Source organism: Lipotes vexillifer, unplaced genomic scaffold, assembly GCF_000442215.2.
Source record: "Lipotes vexillifer unplaced genomic scaffold, Lipotes_vexillifer_v1.1 scaffold1011, whole genome shotgun sequence".
Taxonomy (NCBI): Eukaryota; Metazoa; Chordata; class Mammalia; order Artiodactyla; family Lipotidae; genus Lipotes; species Lipotes vexillifer.
Window position 1 is genome coordinate 4,400,410 of NW_006787698.1, and position 16,833 is coordinate 4,417,242.

General features: G+C 45.5%; 1 protein-coding gene across 1 annotated transcript in view; it reads left to right on the plus strand.

The window, feature by feature from the left end:
• The first annotated feature begins 16,335 nt into the window (after positions 1–16,335).
• Positions 16,336–16,833, plus strand: part of SHFL (shiftless antiviral inhibitor of ribosomal frameshifting) — a 4,237-nt gene continuing 3,739 nt past the window's right edge. Inside the window, exon 1 of the mRNA XM_007460756.1 lies at positions 16,336–16,571. Within this exon, the coding sequence (XP_007460818.1) occupies positions 16,336–16,571 (236 nt within the window). The remainder of the gene's footprint in view (positions 16,572–16,833) is intronic.

The following is a 16,833-nucleotide window of genomic DNA, read 5'->3' on the forward strand; positions in this document are numbered from 1 at the left end:
GAGCCTGTGCTGTGAACGGGGAAAGGCCACAACAGTGAGAGGCCCGTGTACCGCAAAAAAAAAAAAGGAAGCGAGTGATGGAGGGAGGGAGGAAGGAAGGAAGGAAAGTAGAAAGGATGGAAGGAAAGATGTCAGGGAGGCTCTGGCTTGCTTTTTTTTTTTAATAAATTTATTTATTTATTTATTTATTTATTTATTTATTTATTTATTTATTTATTTTGGCTGCATTGGGTCTTCGTTGTTGCACCCGGGCTTTCTCTAGTTACGGCAAGCAGGAGCTACTCTTCGTTGCAGTGCGTGGTCTTCTCATTGTGGTGGCTTCTCTTGTTGCGGAGCACGGGCTCTAGGCGCACGGGCTTCAGTAGTTGTGGCACGTAGGCTCAGTAGTTGTGGCTCGCGGGCTCTAGAGCACAGGCTCAGTAGTTGTGGCGCACGGGCTTAGTTGCTCCGCGGCATGTGGGATCTTACCGGACCAGGGCTCGAACCCGTGTCCCCTTCATTGGCAGGTGGATTCTTAACCACTGTGCCACCAGGGAAGCCCTCTGGCTTGTTTTTGTACAACCCTTGATCTAAGAATGTTTTTTTACATTTTGGAAGGATTTTTAAAAAACAAAGATGGATGTTTGACAGATACTGTACATGACCTGCAATGACTGAAATATTTACTATCTGGTCCTTTATGGGAAAGAAAAGTGTGCCTACCCCTGAATTAGTGCATTGGTTACCTATTGCTATGAAACAAACTTAGGGGCTTAAACCAATAAATATTTATTATTTCATAATTTCTGTTAGGGAGCAACTTAGCTGCATAATTTTGGTGCAGCAGTCTCTCATGAGGTTATAAACAAGATGTCAGCTGGACACAACATTGTTGACCATTGCTTTTTTTGTTGTTTTTTTTGGCCACACCACAGGGCTTGTGTGATCTTAGTTACCCAACCAGGGGTCGAACCCATGCCCCCTGCAGTGGAAGCACAGAGTCTTAACCACTGGACCACCAGGGAAGTCCCTGGACACAACACTGTAAATCAACTATACTCCAATAAAAAATTTTTTAGAAACCACAACATTGTAAATCAACTATACTCCAATTAAAAAAAAAAAAGATGTCAGCTGGGGCTGCCATCATCTGAAGGTTTGACTGGGGCTGGAGGAGACATCTCCATAGTAGCTTACTCATACGGCTGGCAAGTTGGCGATGGTTGTTAGTGGGAGGACTCAGTTCCTCACCACGTGGAACTCTCCTCAAGTCTCCTCACAATATGGCAGCTGGCTTTCCCCAGAGTGAGTGACCCAAGAGAAAAAGCACAGAGGAAGCCACAGTGCCTTTTGTGACCTAGCCTCAGAAATCACTCACCATCATTTCTGCAACCTCCTATCAGTCACATGAGGACGCACTAGTCAGTGTGGGTGAGTACTACACATAGCATGACAAGCAACAGGCAGGGATCACTGTAGGCCATCTTGCAGGCTGCCAACCACAAATAGTAAGTGGCAGAGCTTGGGATTTGAACCCAAACAATCTGGATCCAGAGTCTATGCCCTCACCACCATATACAAATGTCCTTCAATGGCAAAAGGTGGGTAAATTTTTAAAATAGACTTCATTGTTTAGGTCTGTTTTAGATTTACAGAAAAATTGAGAACATAGTACACGTATGAGAAACTTCTCATATACCCCTGCACAGTTTCCCCTACTATAAACATCATCATTATCGTCAGTATACTTGTTATAATTAGTAAACCAATATGGATACATTATTATTACGTGAAGTCCACAGTTTAGATTTCCTTGGTTTTCACCTAATATCCTTTTCCTGTTCCAAGATCTCATCGAGGACATCATATTAAATTTAGATGTCATGTCTCCTTAGGCTTGACTTAACTGGCAATTTCTCAGACTTCTCCTTGTTTTTGATGTCCTTGACGGTTCTGAGGACTGGTCATGAGTACTGTAGGATGACACTCTATTGGGATCTACCTGATGTTTTCTCAGGATTAGGCTTATCGGGTTACGGGCTGAGGGAGGTATATCACAGAAGTAAAATGCCATTTATTTTATTTTATGTTTTGGCTGTGCCGCGTGGCTTGCGGGATCTTAGTTCCCCGACCAGGGACCAAACCCCGGGCAGTGGAAGCGCAGAGTCCTAACCACTGGACCACCAAGGAATTCCCCTAAAATGCCGTTTTAATCATATCATATCAAGGGTATATATGATCAACGTGGTTTATGACTATTGATGTTGCCTTGATCAACCTGCTGACACACAGTTTATCAGTTTAACTGCAGTTTAACAGTTTAACTGCAAAATTATTATCCCTGCTCCCTTTTCCGTAACGTACTCTTTGAAAGGAAGTCTCTGTGCAGAGTCCATATGAAAGGGACTCCCCTTTTATACTCCCCTTCCTCCAGGGCAGAGCATCTACATTGATTATTTGGAATTCACCGTGAGAAATTTGTCTCTTCTCCCCCCACTTATTAATTTGTTCAATCCTTTATTTATATCAGTATGGATTCATGAATACTTATTTTATACTTCGGGTTATAATCCAATACTACTCGATTTTCATGAGCAAATCTCTCCAGTTTGACCACTGGGAGATCTTGCAGTTGGCTGCTAGAAAATACATTTAAACTTTCATGGGCATTACTAAATTAGATCCTAAGAGTTTGGGCTGTTTAGATTTCCACTCCACCATAGATTGAAGTTTTAATTTTTTATGAAGGTGAAATTCACAGAACACACCATTAGCCATTTCAAAGTATACAATTCAGTGGCACTTGGTATCTTTACAATATGTGGAGTCTCCACCTCTCTCTAGTTTCGAAATTTTTTCATCACCCCAGAAAAACACCCTGTACCCATTATGTAATCATTCCCAATTTTCTCCTACCTCCCATCCCCTAGTAACCACGAACCTGCTTTCTGTCTCCATGGATTTGCCTGTTCTGGATACGTCATAAAAAAGGATTCATGCAATTTGTGACTTTTGATGTCTGGCTTCTTTCAGTTAGCATAATGTTTTCAAGATTCCTCAAAGTTAATAGCATGTGACAGTTCTTTGTTTCTTTTATGGCTGAATAATATCCCACTGTGTGTGGGAGATACCACATTTTGGAGGTGGATTATTTTTAATTAATTTTTTAATTTTTGGCTGCGTGGGGTCTTTGTTGCTGTGCGCGGGCTCTCTCTAGTTGCAGTGAGCGGAGGCTCCTCTTCATTGCAGTGTGCGGGCTTCTCATTGCAGTGGCTTCTCTTGTTGAGGAGCACGGGCTCTAGGCGCGCGGGCTTCAGTAGTTGTGGCTCACGGGCTTCAGTAGTTGTGGCTCACGGGCTCTAGAGCACAGGCTCAGTAGCTGTGGTGCACGGGCTTAGTTGCTCCGCGGCACGTGGGATCTTCCCGGCCCAGGGCTCGAACCCGTGGCCCCTGCATTGGCAGGCGGATTCTTAACCACTGCACCACCACAGAAGTCCCCCACATTGTTTATCCATTCATCTGTTGATAGACGCTTGGGTTGTTTTGACCTTTTGGTTATTGTAAATAATACTGCTGTGAACACTGGCATACAAATATCCATTTGAGTTTTCCAATGCCTGAACATATCCTGGGATAAATCGCACTTGGTCATGGTGTACAATCTATTTAATGTACTGTTGGATTCAGTTTGTTGGTATTATTTACCCACCAGATCACGTCTGGCTGAGGGTTGACGGTTGCTCCAGAGGGCATTAACAGCTGCACATGCTGGGGGCCACAAAGACCCTGAAGGAGAAAATAGAAAAACACATGCATTCTTGAGGTAGGAGTTCTATGCATTCTGGAGTTGTCTACAACAAATGCAGCTGAAATCCAGGTAGGCCAAGGAGATACGAAGCAGGGCACTAAAAGGTTACACTTATACATCTGAGTGCATATATAAATATAATAATTCCTTCCTCTGAAGCTACCTGGTGTCCTGCCCCTCCTTATTATTTTTCCTCTGGTATTTTCCAGCCTAGACTTAAAGGCAGCCCAAAACCCAGAACTGCACGCTGGATGTAGACAGAAAGGGCTCTTTAAAAAACCCTTTCTTACTGGTCTGATGAGCAGGGAAGGAAGGAGGACCTATGGGTCAGAGAGACTGGTGGTACATACACAGGACGGATCCAAATAGCACTGCAACAGCTTTGAAACCTACAACCTGAACCTAACTGAGTTGACTGCCTGACAAAACATAAATATCAACATTCTCTGTAGGGTTTTAAACAAGACCTAGAGTATCATAATATAATAGTACAGTATGTTGTATATAATGTCCAAAATGTCCAGGATACAATCCAAAATTATTCAACATGTGAAAAAGTAGGAAATTTCCAACTACTCACAAAGGAAAAGAAAATCATCATATGCCAACCCTAAAATAATGCAGATGTTGGAAGTATCAGACAAATACTTTAAAGCAGCAATTATAACTATGCCCAGGAAGTAAAAGAAAACACTCTTGAACTAATGGAAACAAAGTCTCAATAGAGAAATAAATATTTTTTTAAAGAACCACATGGAAATTTCGGAACTGAGAAATACAATAACCAAAATTAATAATTCACTGGATGGGCTAAATAGCAGAATGGAGATGGTAAAGAGTCAACTAACTTGAAAATAGAGCAATACAAATTATCCAGTCACAACGACAGAGCTGTGGGACAATATTAAAAGGTCTAACATTCCTGTCAGGAGAGTCCCAGAAAGAGAGGAAAAAGAAGTAAAATGCAGAAAAAAATATTTGAAGAAATAATAGCTGAAAACTCCCCCAAATGGCAAAAGACACAAGTCCACAGATTCAAGAAGCTCAGCAAATCCCAAGCACAACAAACTCAAAGAAATCCATGCCTGGACACATCATAACCAAACTGCTGAAAACTAAAAACAAAGAAAAACTCTTGAAAGCAGCCAGAGAGGGATAATCCATTGCGTACAGAGAAACAATGATTTGAATGACAATGGATTGCTCATCAAAAAACATACAGGATGGAAGGCAGGGAAATAATATTTTTCAAGTGCTGAAAGAATTGTCAACCCCAAATTCTATTTCCCATGAAAATGAAGAAATGAAGGTGAAGTAAAGACATTCTCAAATGAAGGATAACTAAGAAAATTTGTTGCTAGCAAATCCTCTCTTTAAAAAAAAAAAAAAAAAAAAAAAGGTTAATGGAAGTTCTTCAAATAGAAGGGAAATAATACCAGAAGGAAGGTTGGAACTTCAGGAACAAAGACCAACAGAAACGATAAATCTCTAGTAATACACTATTTTCCTTCTCTTTAAAATGTTTGATGGTTGAAAGCAAAAATTAAAACATTGATGACGTTTTCCAGCGTATGTAGATGTAACACATGTGACAATTCCAACACAGAGAGGGGAGGAAGAACGAAACTAAACAGTGGTTCTGCACTCCACTTGAAGTGCTAAATTATTAATTCTAAGTAGACTGTGAAAAGGTAAGTATGTATATTGTAATCCATAGAGCCATCTCTAAAGAGGAGAGAGAGATTGTAAAAAACTCAAGAGCTAAATTTAAATGGAATACTAAAAAATATTCAAATACAGGCATACCTTGCTTATGGCACTTCATATTATCGCGTTTTGCAGATTTTGCGTTTTTTACCAATTGAAGTTTTGTGGCAACCCTGTTTTGAACAATTCTATTGCCACCATTTTTTCAACAGCATTTGCTCACTTCATGTCTCTGTGTCACATTTTGGTAATTCTCATAATATTTCAAAGTTTTTCGTTATTGGGGCTTCCCTGGTGGCGCAGTGGTTGAGAATCTGCCTGCCAATGCAAGGGACACGGGTTCGAGCCCTGGACTGGGAAGATCCCACGTGCCGCGGAGCAACTAGGCCCGTGCGCCACAACTACTGAGCCGCGCATCTGGAGCCTGTGCTCCTCAACAAGAGGGGCCGCGACAGTGAGAGGCCCACGCACTGCGATGAAGAGTGGCCCCCGCTCGCTGCAACTAGAGAAAGCCCTCGCACAGAAATGAAGACCCAACACAGCCAAAAATAAATAAATAAATAAATAAATATTTAAAGTTTTTCGTTATTATTATATTTATCATGGTGATCTGTGATCAGTGATCTTTGGTATTACTACTGTAATTGTTTTCTGTTTGTTTAGTATTTTTTTAAATAAATTTATTTTATTATTTATTTATTTATTTTTGGCTGTGTTGGGTCTTCGTTGCTGTGTGCAGGCTCTCTCTAGTTGTGGTGAGCAGGGACCACTCATCGCGGTGCGCGGGCCTCTCACTGCGGTGGCTTCCCTTGTTGCAGAGCACGGGCTCTAGGCACCCGGGCCTCAATAGCTGTGGCACACAGGCTTCAGCAGCCGTGGCATGCGGGCTTCAGAGCACAGGCTCAGTAGCTGTGGCACACGGGCCCAGTTGCTCCACAGCATGTGGGATCTTCCTGGACCAGGGATCGAACCCACGCCCCCTGCATTGGCAGGTGGACTCCCAACCACTGTGCCACCAGGGAAGTCCCTGTATTTTTTTTAGAAGTTTATTTATTTATTTATTTATTTATTTTTGGCTGTGTTGGGTCTTCGTTGCTGTGCGTGGGTTTTCTCTAGGTGAGGTGGGCGGGGGCTACTCTTCATTGTGGTGTGTGGGCTTTTCATTGTGGTGGCTTCTCTTGTTGCAGAGCACGGGCTTCAGTAGTTGTGGTGCATGGGCTCAGTAGTTGTGGCTTGTGGGCTCTACAGCACAGGCTCAGTAGTTGTGGCGCACGGGCTTAAGTTGCTCCGTGGCATGTGGGATCTTCCCAGACCAGGGCTCGAATCTGTGTCCCCTGCATTGGCAGGCGGATTCTTAACCACTGCACCACCAGGGAAGTCCTAAGCATAGCTTTTATATGCACTGGGAAACGAAAAAATTCATGTGACTCACTTTATTGTGATATTTGCTTTATTGCAGTGATCCTGAACCAAACCTGTAATATCTCCGAGGTATGCCTGTAATCCAAAAAAAGGCAGGAGAGAAAAAAAAATAGAGAAGAATAAAGAAACAAAGGAGACCAACAGAAATAAACAATAAAATGGTAGGGAATTCCCTGGCTGTCCAGTGGCTAGGACTCAGCACCTTCAATGCCAGGGCCTGGGTTCGATGTCCGGTTGGGGCACTAAGATCCTATATGCTGCTCAGCACAGCCAAAATAATAATAATAATAATAATAATAAAATGGTAGACCTAAATTCAACCAAATCAAACTTTGAGATGATGACAGTCCCAGCAAACATCATGATTGCCACCTTGTAAGAAACCTTGACGCAAAGGCACTTTGTTAAGTGATGCCCAGATTCCTGACCCAAGGAAACCACAAGATAATAGAGCTTTATTGTTTCAGCCATTAAATGAGGGGACAACTTGTTACACAGCACTAGATAGCTAATACAGTGGATACATTTGGAAAACAGTGTGCCACCACCTGGGTCCTGTCCAACATCTCTGGGTTGTTTAAGACCTCTCAATGAACCTATCTCCCTCCTTACTCTCATCGGAGACCCGATTTCACTGTCCTGCTCAAGCATGGCCAAGTTATATCGGTCACCCAATGGCCCATAATGAGTAGGTGAAGAAGGGAGGATTTGATCCCGGGACTGTCTCACTCCAGATCTTGAGTGCTTGGTCACGCATCTTGCTTCTCTAGATATGGTAGGAGACAAAAATGAGACATGTCTTAAGAATAATAACCAGTGGTCCAGTGGTTGGGACTCCGTACTTTCACTGCTGAGGGCCTGGGTTCAATCCCTGGTCAGGGAACTAGAATCCCGCAAGCCATGCGGCACGGCCGAGAAAAGAATGATAATCATAGTTTCCTTCTTGCTCTCCACATACCCGCCACTGTCTCCATTGTCTTGCAGCCACTAACAATAAACTTTCACATGACTCTCTCCACCATTACAATGTCAGCTCCTTGCAGGAAAGGAATTTGTGTCTGTTTTCCTTGCTCCCAGAGCAATGCCAGGCGCTCAGCATTTATTGAATAGACAAGAACCAGTGTCTTCTCACTGCCTGGGCACCTCTAATAGGTCTGGGGTGGACACTGGAAAGTTGCCTTTTAATAAGTCCCCAGTGAGGCCCTGACGCTCTGGAGAGTTTGAGAATTCCTAGTTCAGTTCTTGCCCCCTTCCCCACCCAACCTCGGGGCCAATAGCTTCTCATGCCATACATACCACCTCCTTCTGGAATACTGCCCACATGCTCCCTCCCCCCCCAACCTGGACATCTATAGGGAGCGTTATAATTGCTTATTTTTTACTGGTGCCCCTGAGGCATCCTTGAAGGCAGAGTAGGTATATTCTGTGTCTCATTCTCTCACTTAATCCTACAATAGGCATGAGTGCTATGATCCCATTTTACAGATGAGCCAACAAAGGGCTTAAGTGGGGTCAGCCATGGGCAGAGAGGTATCTTGGGACTCTGGTCTTGAGATGGGCTGGGACCTGGGACCCTTTGCTGCAGTGCTTAAACCTGGACAAACCTTGAGCAACAAAATACAAAGAAACTATATGGGATGAAAAATAACTGCATGCATGAGCAGTTGGAGAAAATTATGGACAAAAAGATAGAAAAGACTAAAAAGACTCAACTGCCACTTCTGAAGAGCCTGGACCAAAAACAGGACATTGGGAGCAAAAGCAGGGTACTGAGCATGCCCCCTGCACACAACACCGCCAGAGGGGTGGGCAAAACACCTAAGTCACCCTTCCAGCTCAACCCCTGGACACACCTTCACTCACAAGGGGACCTGTTGCTTGTTCTTGCTACCCCCGCTGCTGCAGCAGGGGCCCCAATAAAGCCTTGCCTGAATTTTTTGTCTGGCCTCTAGTCAATTTCTATTGATTGGGGAAGGCTAAGACCACTGGTCAGTATCAGTCTGAACCTGCATCTTGTAACAAGAGTCGAAACAAACATTTATTGAGCACCTATTACGTGCAGGCTCTGGTCTAAGCACTTCACACACGTGAATGCCTTTCTTCTCCCAGCAACTCTAGGAGATGAGGACTGTTTTCTTCCCTTTTCCTAAATGAGAAAAGGAAGGCACCCAAAGGGTGCATATCTTCCTTGAGTACCTGGCAACAAAGTTTCGCTTTTGATTCTGAGCTCTGTTTAGAAATCTGGATGTTTTTAAGTTACTGTTTTTCTTCAAATATCACCATCATGAAGTCAGATAGAAAAATAAGTAGCTCAAAGGAAAAAGATTGGGAAGAATATATTGGCTTAGCCAAAAAGTTCATTCAGGTTTTCCCGTAAGATGTTGTGGAAAAACCTGAAGAAACTTTTTGGCCAAACCCAAAAATCCATCAAATTTAATGAGGCTTATCCTAGGAGCAGAGCAATGAGGAGTTACCATCCCTTCCTTTATTATTTTTGTTGTTGTTGTTGTTGTTAATCATACATGAAGATCTAGCAAAAAGATTCCCCAAAAGGCAGGCATATTGGAAAGGAAATGTGATGCCCCATCCAAATCCCCCCCTCCCCCGCAAGGAACCAGAACTGTCCATGGTTTGCTTGCACACCCTGTGTCCTCTTTCCTACAGTTTATGGTCACCTCTATGGCCACAGGCAAAACTATAACTTAAGGTTTTATTTTCCTATGTATGTAAAGACTTCCTCTTTCTAAAACAAATATTTCTTAATGTTTAACTTTTTGTTTTTTTTAAGAACAAGCACACTTAATTTTTGCAATCAGAAAAAAAAAAAGGCAGAGTGCTCTGTTTTTTTAGGGGGGGCTATCCACAAATTTGAAATTTCAAAACGTGAAATATAAAGAAATGAAGTCACCTGGCCACCCCAGCTCCCAGAGCTAAGGGCACCTCATGAACTTTCCCGATACTTTCCCTGTGAACTTTCTGGAATGTGGGATCAATAATTAACTGTGGGTATTTCTGCTGTCAGGAGCAGACACGGGGCCACCAGGCCCAGGGCTGGAGCAGAGAACTGTTTTCCCACAGTTAATGCCTTAGGAAAAGCAACATAACCAAGGTGGTGTGGTCATAAAAATAGCTACATGCTCCTTGGAGGGTTACTATGTTTTGCATCCTCTAAATCCCATAAGAATATAATGCAAGCCACATATGTAATTTTAAATTTTCTAGTCATCACATTAAAAAGGCAAAACAAAACCAGTGAAATTAATTATAATAATTTTATTTAGCCCAATATATCCAAAATACCATTTCAACATGAAATCAGTACAAAAAGTCAATGATGTGTTATTTCACATAAATCTTCAAAATCCAGTGTGCATTTGACGCTGATGGCACATCTGATTAGAACCTGCCACGTTTCAAGAGTTCAAATGCCACATGTGACCAGTGGCTACCCTTTCAGACAGCCCAGTTCTAAATGGTTTATCTATATTAGCTTATGGAACCTTCACAATAACTCTATTCCCACTTCAGAGATGGGGAAACTGAGGCCCAGAAAGGCAAAGAAATTGCTCAAACAGCTAGGAATGGATTCAAACCCAGACTGTCTGGTTCCAACGTGTGCCTTTTTTTTTTTTTTTTTTTTTTTTGTGGTACACAGGCCTCTCACTGTTATGGCCTCTCCCGTTGCGGAGCACAGGCTCCGGACGTGCAGGCTCAGTGGCCATGGCTCACGGGCCCAGCCGCTCCGCGGCATGTGGGATCTTCCCGGACCAGGGCACGAACCCGTGTCCCCTGCATCGGCAGGCGGACTCTCAACCACTGCGCCACCAGGGAAGCCCCCAACGTGTGCCCTTTTGACCTCTATACTTCTCATCGTCAATTCCAGCTGGAAGGAGCATTGCGGTCAGCTGGCCTGAGTTCAAGTCCTGACTATGCCACCTATAAGCCAGGTGCCTGCATGATTTGCTTAATTGCTCTGAAATTCAGATTCTTCATCTGAAAACGGGACACTGGCACCTAGCCAGAAGGCTGAGGGATGACTTGATAGCCTAAAGCCTGGAGGACACCCCACAGAGAGTCTGGCGCCCAGCTGGCCCCTGGGTACACTCAGGCTCTTTTAGCCGCTGCGATTTCTCCACTCACCAAATTCATTTAAGCAGAGTCCCAAACAAGCTACCCAACTTCTGCACATAATGCATTCTTGGAAACATGTTTGAATGTGACTTCGCAAAACTTGAACAATAGATTTCTGTGCTGTAAAGGACATTCCATTTACTAAGGACTGCACAGATTATGAAATCCCAAATTACTTCTCACCTCTTAGGTGTCATTGTCAAAGATAGACATCCAGGGTTTCGTATATGTTATTTTAAAACGTAATTGGATTTGTCTTATTGTGTATTTTCTTGGTTCTCATTACAAAAGTTATGGATGCTTGTTGCAAAAAAAAAAAAAAAAAAAACCAAAAATTTGATTGTTAGAGAAATATGCCATGTGGAAAGTAAAGGTGTTGTGGAGATCCACATGCAGAAATGCACACAAATGGTTTGTGTGTGTGCCCAGGGAGGGTCAGCGAGGCCCCAACTGTCAAAGCATCAGAATACGAAAGTTGAAAGAGACAATTAAAATAGCACACAGTCTTCTGGAATTTCATGGGCGCGTGCACACACACAGGAATAATGAACTATGAGGATGAAAAAAATTTTTCTGTTTTTAATAATAAAAATCAAATACTGATCAACCATGCTAGAGAAAAGATAAATGATCTTTGTATTCTCTCTATAGAAAACATTACAAATCATTGGCATATGAAGAGTCAATTAAAGAGTACATAGCCATAGGACTTCCCTGGTGGCACAGTGGTTAAGAATCCGCCTGCCACTGAAGGGGACAAGGGTTCAAGCCCTGGTCTGGGAAGATCCCACATGCCGTGGAGCAACTAAGTCCGTGTGCCACAACTACTGAGCCTGCGCTCTAGAGCTCACATGCCACAACTACTGAAGCCCACGCACCTAGAGCCCGTGCTCCTCAGCAAGAGAAGCCACCGCAATGAGAAGCCTGTGCACTGCAACGAAGAGTAGCCCCCACTCACCGCAACTAAAGAAATCCCACGCACAACAACAAAGACTCAACGCAGCCAAAAATAAAAAATATAAATAAATAAATGTATAAAAAAGAAGAGTACATAGCCATAAAATGTGGGGAAAAAGTTTGGAGAGGCATGTCTGATAGCTAATTAATAAAAATATTTTGTTATTAAAAAAAATAGCACACAATGCTTTAGTAGGTGTTGCTGAGTTGCCCTCTCCAAAGGTTCTACCAAGGGATGCCCTTTCCAACCAACGGTTTGGAGATTTCCCATTTCACAACATCTCTAATTCTGGGCATCCCCAAATTTCTTCATTTGGTTAAACTGAGGGGGGACTTCCCTGGCGGTCCAGTGGTTAAGACTCCTTGCTTCCACTGTAGGTGGCACGGGTTCTATCCCTAGTCAGGGAACTAAGACCCTGCATGCCACACAGCATTGTCTAATTAATTAATTAATTAATTAATTAAACTGAGGGGGAAATTGACTAGGTTGCAAAAAGTACACACATGCTCCAATCAGGTCCATTTCCTCCACAATTAAACTTATGGTCACCCAGCATATGCCTCAAAAGGTTCAACTAAAGATCAAGATTTGCTGCTTTGGGCATGAGCTTCCCCTCCCTCCACTCTCCCCCCTGCTCGCTAAGCCGGAGCCATGGTGGCCTATAGATTTCTGCAATAGACCCTGCCCCTTCCCACCTCAGGGCCTTTGCACTTGCTGCTCTTTCTGCCCTGCACCTCTTCACCTAGTTAGTTCCTATTCATCCTTTGGAGGGCCCCCCTTGAGCAGATTCTTGAACCTGTCTTCCCTTTTGTAATAATATTACCCCCCTTATAGGATTGCTATGAGGATCAAATGAGATACATAGTTCAAAACACTTGACACAGTGTTTCAGAAAGTGTTAAGATTTCAGGTCATTGGGACTTCTCTGGAGGTCCAGTGGTTACGACTCAGAGCTTTCCTGCCGTGACCCACAGTTCAATCCCTGGTCAGGGAACTAAGATCCTGCAAGCCACATGGAGTGGTCAAAAAAAAAAAAAATTCAGTTCAAGAGGCACCTCCTCCATGAAGCCCTCCCTGACCACCCTACCCAGTTCAGGGTCCCATGTGTTATCCCTTCTCATGGATCTCTCAATTTCTCTTTTTGGGTACATATCATAAATATAATTAAATAACTACTTGTGATATCATGTGCTTCATGTTTCTCTTTCCCATTAAGACCATGACTCCGGAAGGGCAGAAATGGTGCCAGACACCACGCCTGCCGGATAGGAGGCACCTGATGTATGTCTGTCAAATTAATGAATGGATGGATCAAATGGGCTTCATCTTTGACTGAATTATACTAAAGTGTCAGAGGCTACGCTTCTTATCACTGTTATCAGCACATCCATTTTCTCCCTTTCCACACCTTTTTATAAAGACAAAGGATAAAATGCAGAAATGTTCACACCACTCACTACAACCAAGCTACATCTGGCCAGACAGACCAAGATGGCCACAAAGCTCAACTGTTGGTGGGTAGGTAGCGCCCCCATGTGTTCGCTGGGAATCTGTTTTTCTGATCATCTACACATGCCAAAATTGAATACTCAGGTTGTACCTTTATTTGTCCTTCTGAATTGACTCTCACCCTTCTCCCCCTGCTCTGTGCCCTGACAGGCTAACTGCATGACTGGCTCCCTTACCTTCCTTGCCTGCTGGTGCAGCCAGTGAGAGGCTCCAGCAGGAGATGGGAGGGGAGGAGGGGAGGAGGGGAGAGAGGGCAGGGTCTTTATTCCCCTCTCCCTAAACATGGTCTGGATCTAGTGACTCAACTTTAACGCACAGGATGTGGCGGCAGAAGTGATGCTATGTGACTTTCAAGGTGAGGTCTTGAAAATATACAATTTCCACCTGGCTTTCCTTCTCTTGGGTTGCTTGCTCTGTGGAGGCCAGCTGCCAGGTTGGGAGTATCAAGCTCAAACAGCCCAAGTAGGGAGGAATTGAGGCATCCCTCCAACAATCAGCACCCACCTGCCAGTCATGTGAGTGAGCCACCACAGAAGCAAGATCCTCCAGCCCCAGTCAAACTTTTAGATGGCTGCAGCCCCAGTCAACATCTTAACTACGACCTTATGGAAACCCTGAGCCAGAAAGCTCAGTAAAGCCATTGCTAGATTCCTGACCCACAAAAACCATACGAACTGATAAGTGTTTATTGTTTTAAGCCATAACATTTGGGGATAATCTGTTATGCAGCAATAGAGAACTACAACACCTGTTAACAAGAGTCCCAGGCTCCCACATCCTTCAGGTCTCCACTCAGATGTTACTTCCTGCAGGCTTCCCTAAACTCCCTTTTCCCATCCCCCCGCCCCAGTTCATTTTTCATCCTGGCATGCATTCTCTCCTATCCTATTACATATTTCTTTCTTGTCTGTCTCCCCCACTAGAATGCTAGCTTTATGTGGGCAGGGATCTTTGTTTTCTTTGATGCTGCGTCCAAAGTGGAACAGTGCCTGGCACAGAGTAAGCTCTCACTGTGGTGGCCATTAGGATGAGAATCTAGCAGACCTGAGTTGTGTGGGGGCCAGATCAGACTCCCACCTGTTTCCTGCCTGCTCTGTGCCCACCCTGACCAAGGGGTGGGACGTAGCTGTGACTTCCCCCTCCACTGGGTAAGTAGTAATTGGCAACTATACTGGGAGAGCCCCTCCATGTCTCCCCACTTCCCTCAGGATAAAATCCCAGGTCCTCTGTGCTGCCTATACCACCCCCCCTTCCCTGCCTGAAATCCCACCACTCAGCACAAAGAACCATGAACTGTTTACATGCACCCCAGGGAGGGGTGCATAGACCCCACAAACAAAACTTCGGGGTTCAAGTAGAAAACATTAGAACATTTTTTTTAATCTTTTTTTTTAAGTTTGCTAAGGAATATCATTATGTAATAAATACATTATAATAAAGTGATCTACAGAATCTCTTAGTATAACTGTATTTGTATATAATTTATAAACAAATATCCCTCTGGGGGTTGAGCTTCAACATTTTTACTGATAGAGGTGCATGTTGAAAAACAGTTTTAGGAGTCATTTATCCTAATGCAATTTTGCCACCCCCAGAGGACATTTGGCAACGTCTGGAGACATTTTCAGCTGTCATGACTGGGGCAGGGGTGCCACTGGCATCTAGTGGGTTGAGGCCAGGGATGCTGCTAAACATCCTACGATGCACACGGCAGGCCCCCACCACAAAGAACCATCCAGCCCAAAATGCCAATATTGCTGAGGTTGAGAAGCCCTGGCCTAAAGCGCTAGACTCTCTTGATTCTGGGGGTTTTGCACGGCTAGCTGCTTCCTTCCCCCACTCCATTCTTCACCTGCTGAGACTTCACACTTCCAGGTCTCCTCCAAGAAGACATTTCTGATGCGGCAAGGCTGGGACAGAGCCCCTCCCCCCCTTGCTGGGTTAAAATTGTCCTGGCCCCCCGGGGTTCTCAACCTTACGTTTTACAGTGCAAATCCCCTGGAACCCCTAGACAGCCCGATTCTGCAGACCGGCTAGGGACCAGGAATCAGTATTTTTAGCAAGCACCTCCTCCTTCCCGTCAACTGCCTGCCCCTTCGTATTTTGCACATAGTAGGTGGCCCAGGGACTAGTTGAATGTCTACAGCATGCCAGGAGCTACTAAGTGCTCTACCCGGGGACCTGAATCCTGGCACACGCACGCACGCGGGCACACACACACACACACACACACACTCCAGGATGTAGCCACTATCATCATCCCCATCTTACAGAGGAGTAAACTGAGGTTCAGAGAGGGGACGTGGCGAGGTAAGAGGCTCAAAGTGAGAAAGGGGTCCAGGTCCTAATTAGCGCCTGATTCCTGGGGGAGGGGAGGGGACGGGAGGGGAGGGGACAGAGCGATGGACTGGGGGAGCACAAGCTAGCGGGGGCCGGGAGACACACCGCGGCCTTCAGATGCGGCCCCGCCCCCACGAGGGACGTGAAGACGCGGACCCCGCGCAGCGTGGGGACATGTGACCGACTGCAGAGGCCGCGCCGCCTCCCCCGCCCGAGGTCTGCGAGCTCCGCCGCAGGGTGCAGATCGGGGGCGCCCGCCTGGGTTTGGGGCGCAAGAGCAGAGGTGGAGCCAGGGCGGAGCCAGCGCGCCCCGTCCCCCCTCTTTCCAATCGAAAGCGAAACGGAGGGCTGGAAAGGAAGGGCGGAGCCGGCCTGGAGGCCCCGCCCCCTGCCCTGAGAGGCAGCTGGACAGACGGGCGCGCCCAGGTAGGGGGGCGCTGAGCGCCCAGTGCGGAACCTCGCGGGGACCTGCGCCGCCACCATGTCTCAGGAAGGTGTGGAGGTAGGAGAAGGCTACAACTGGGCCGGGGGCCCGCGAGAGATGCTGGGGAGGAGCCGGGGGCGCGGAGGGGGCTTCGCACTTCCCGGGGACTCCATCCGAAACCTAGACCTTCCCCCAGGCTGGCACTCGTCCCCCTCAGAAAGGAGAGTAACCGCCACATGCCCCAGAGCGAAATGTGGCCTCCTCGAGGAAAAGCGGGGGCTGCTGGGTCAAGGGTCAGAGGTCAGGGGTTACCTGGCCGGCCTCCTCCCTTAGCCTGGGACGTTCGCCTTAGTCCGCTCCCTCCCCCAATGCCCTGTGGGGACTTTGGCTTTTTCCAGGAAATGCAGTAGAGGGATTGGGGGGGTGGGGTGCGGAGGCTAAAACCAAGGGTCAAGTTCAGGCCGTGAAAAAAGGATGCCTAGGGGTGGGGGAGGGGCGATCGCGCCTCTCCTTCTTACATCTGAGCCCGTCTCCCCACCCCAGCTGGAGAAGAGA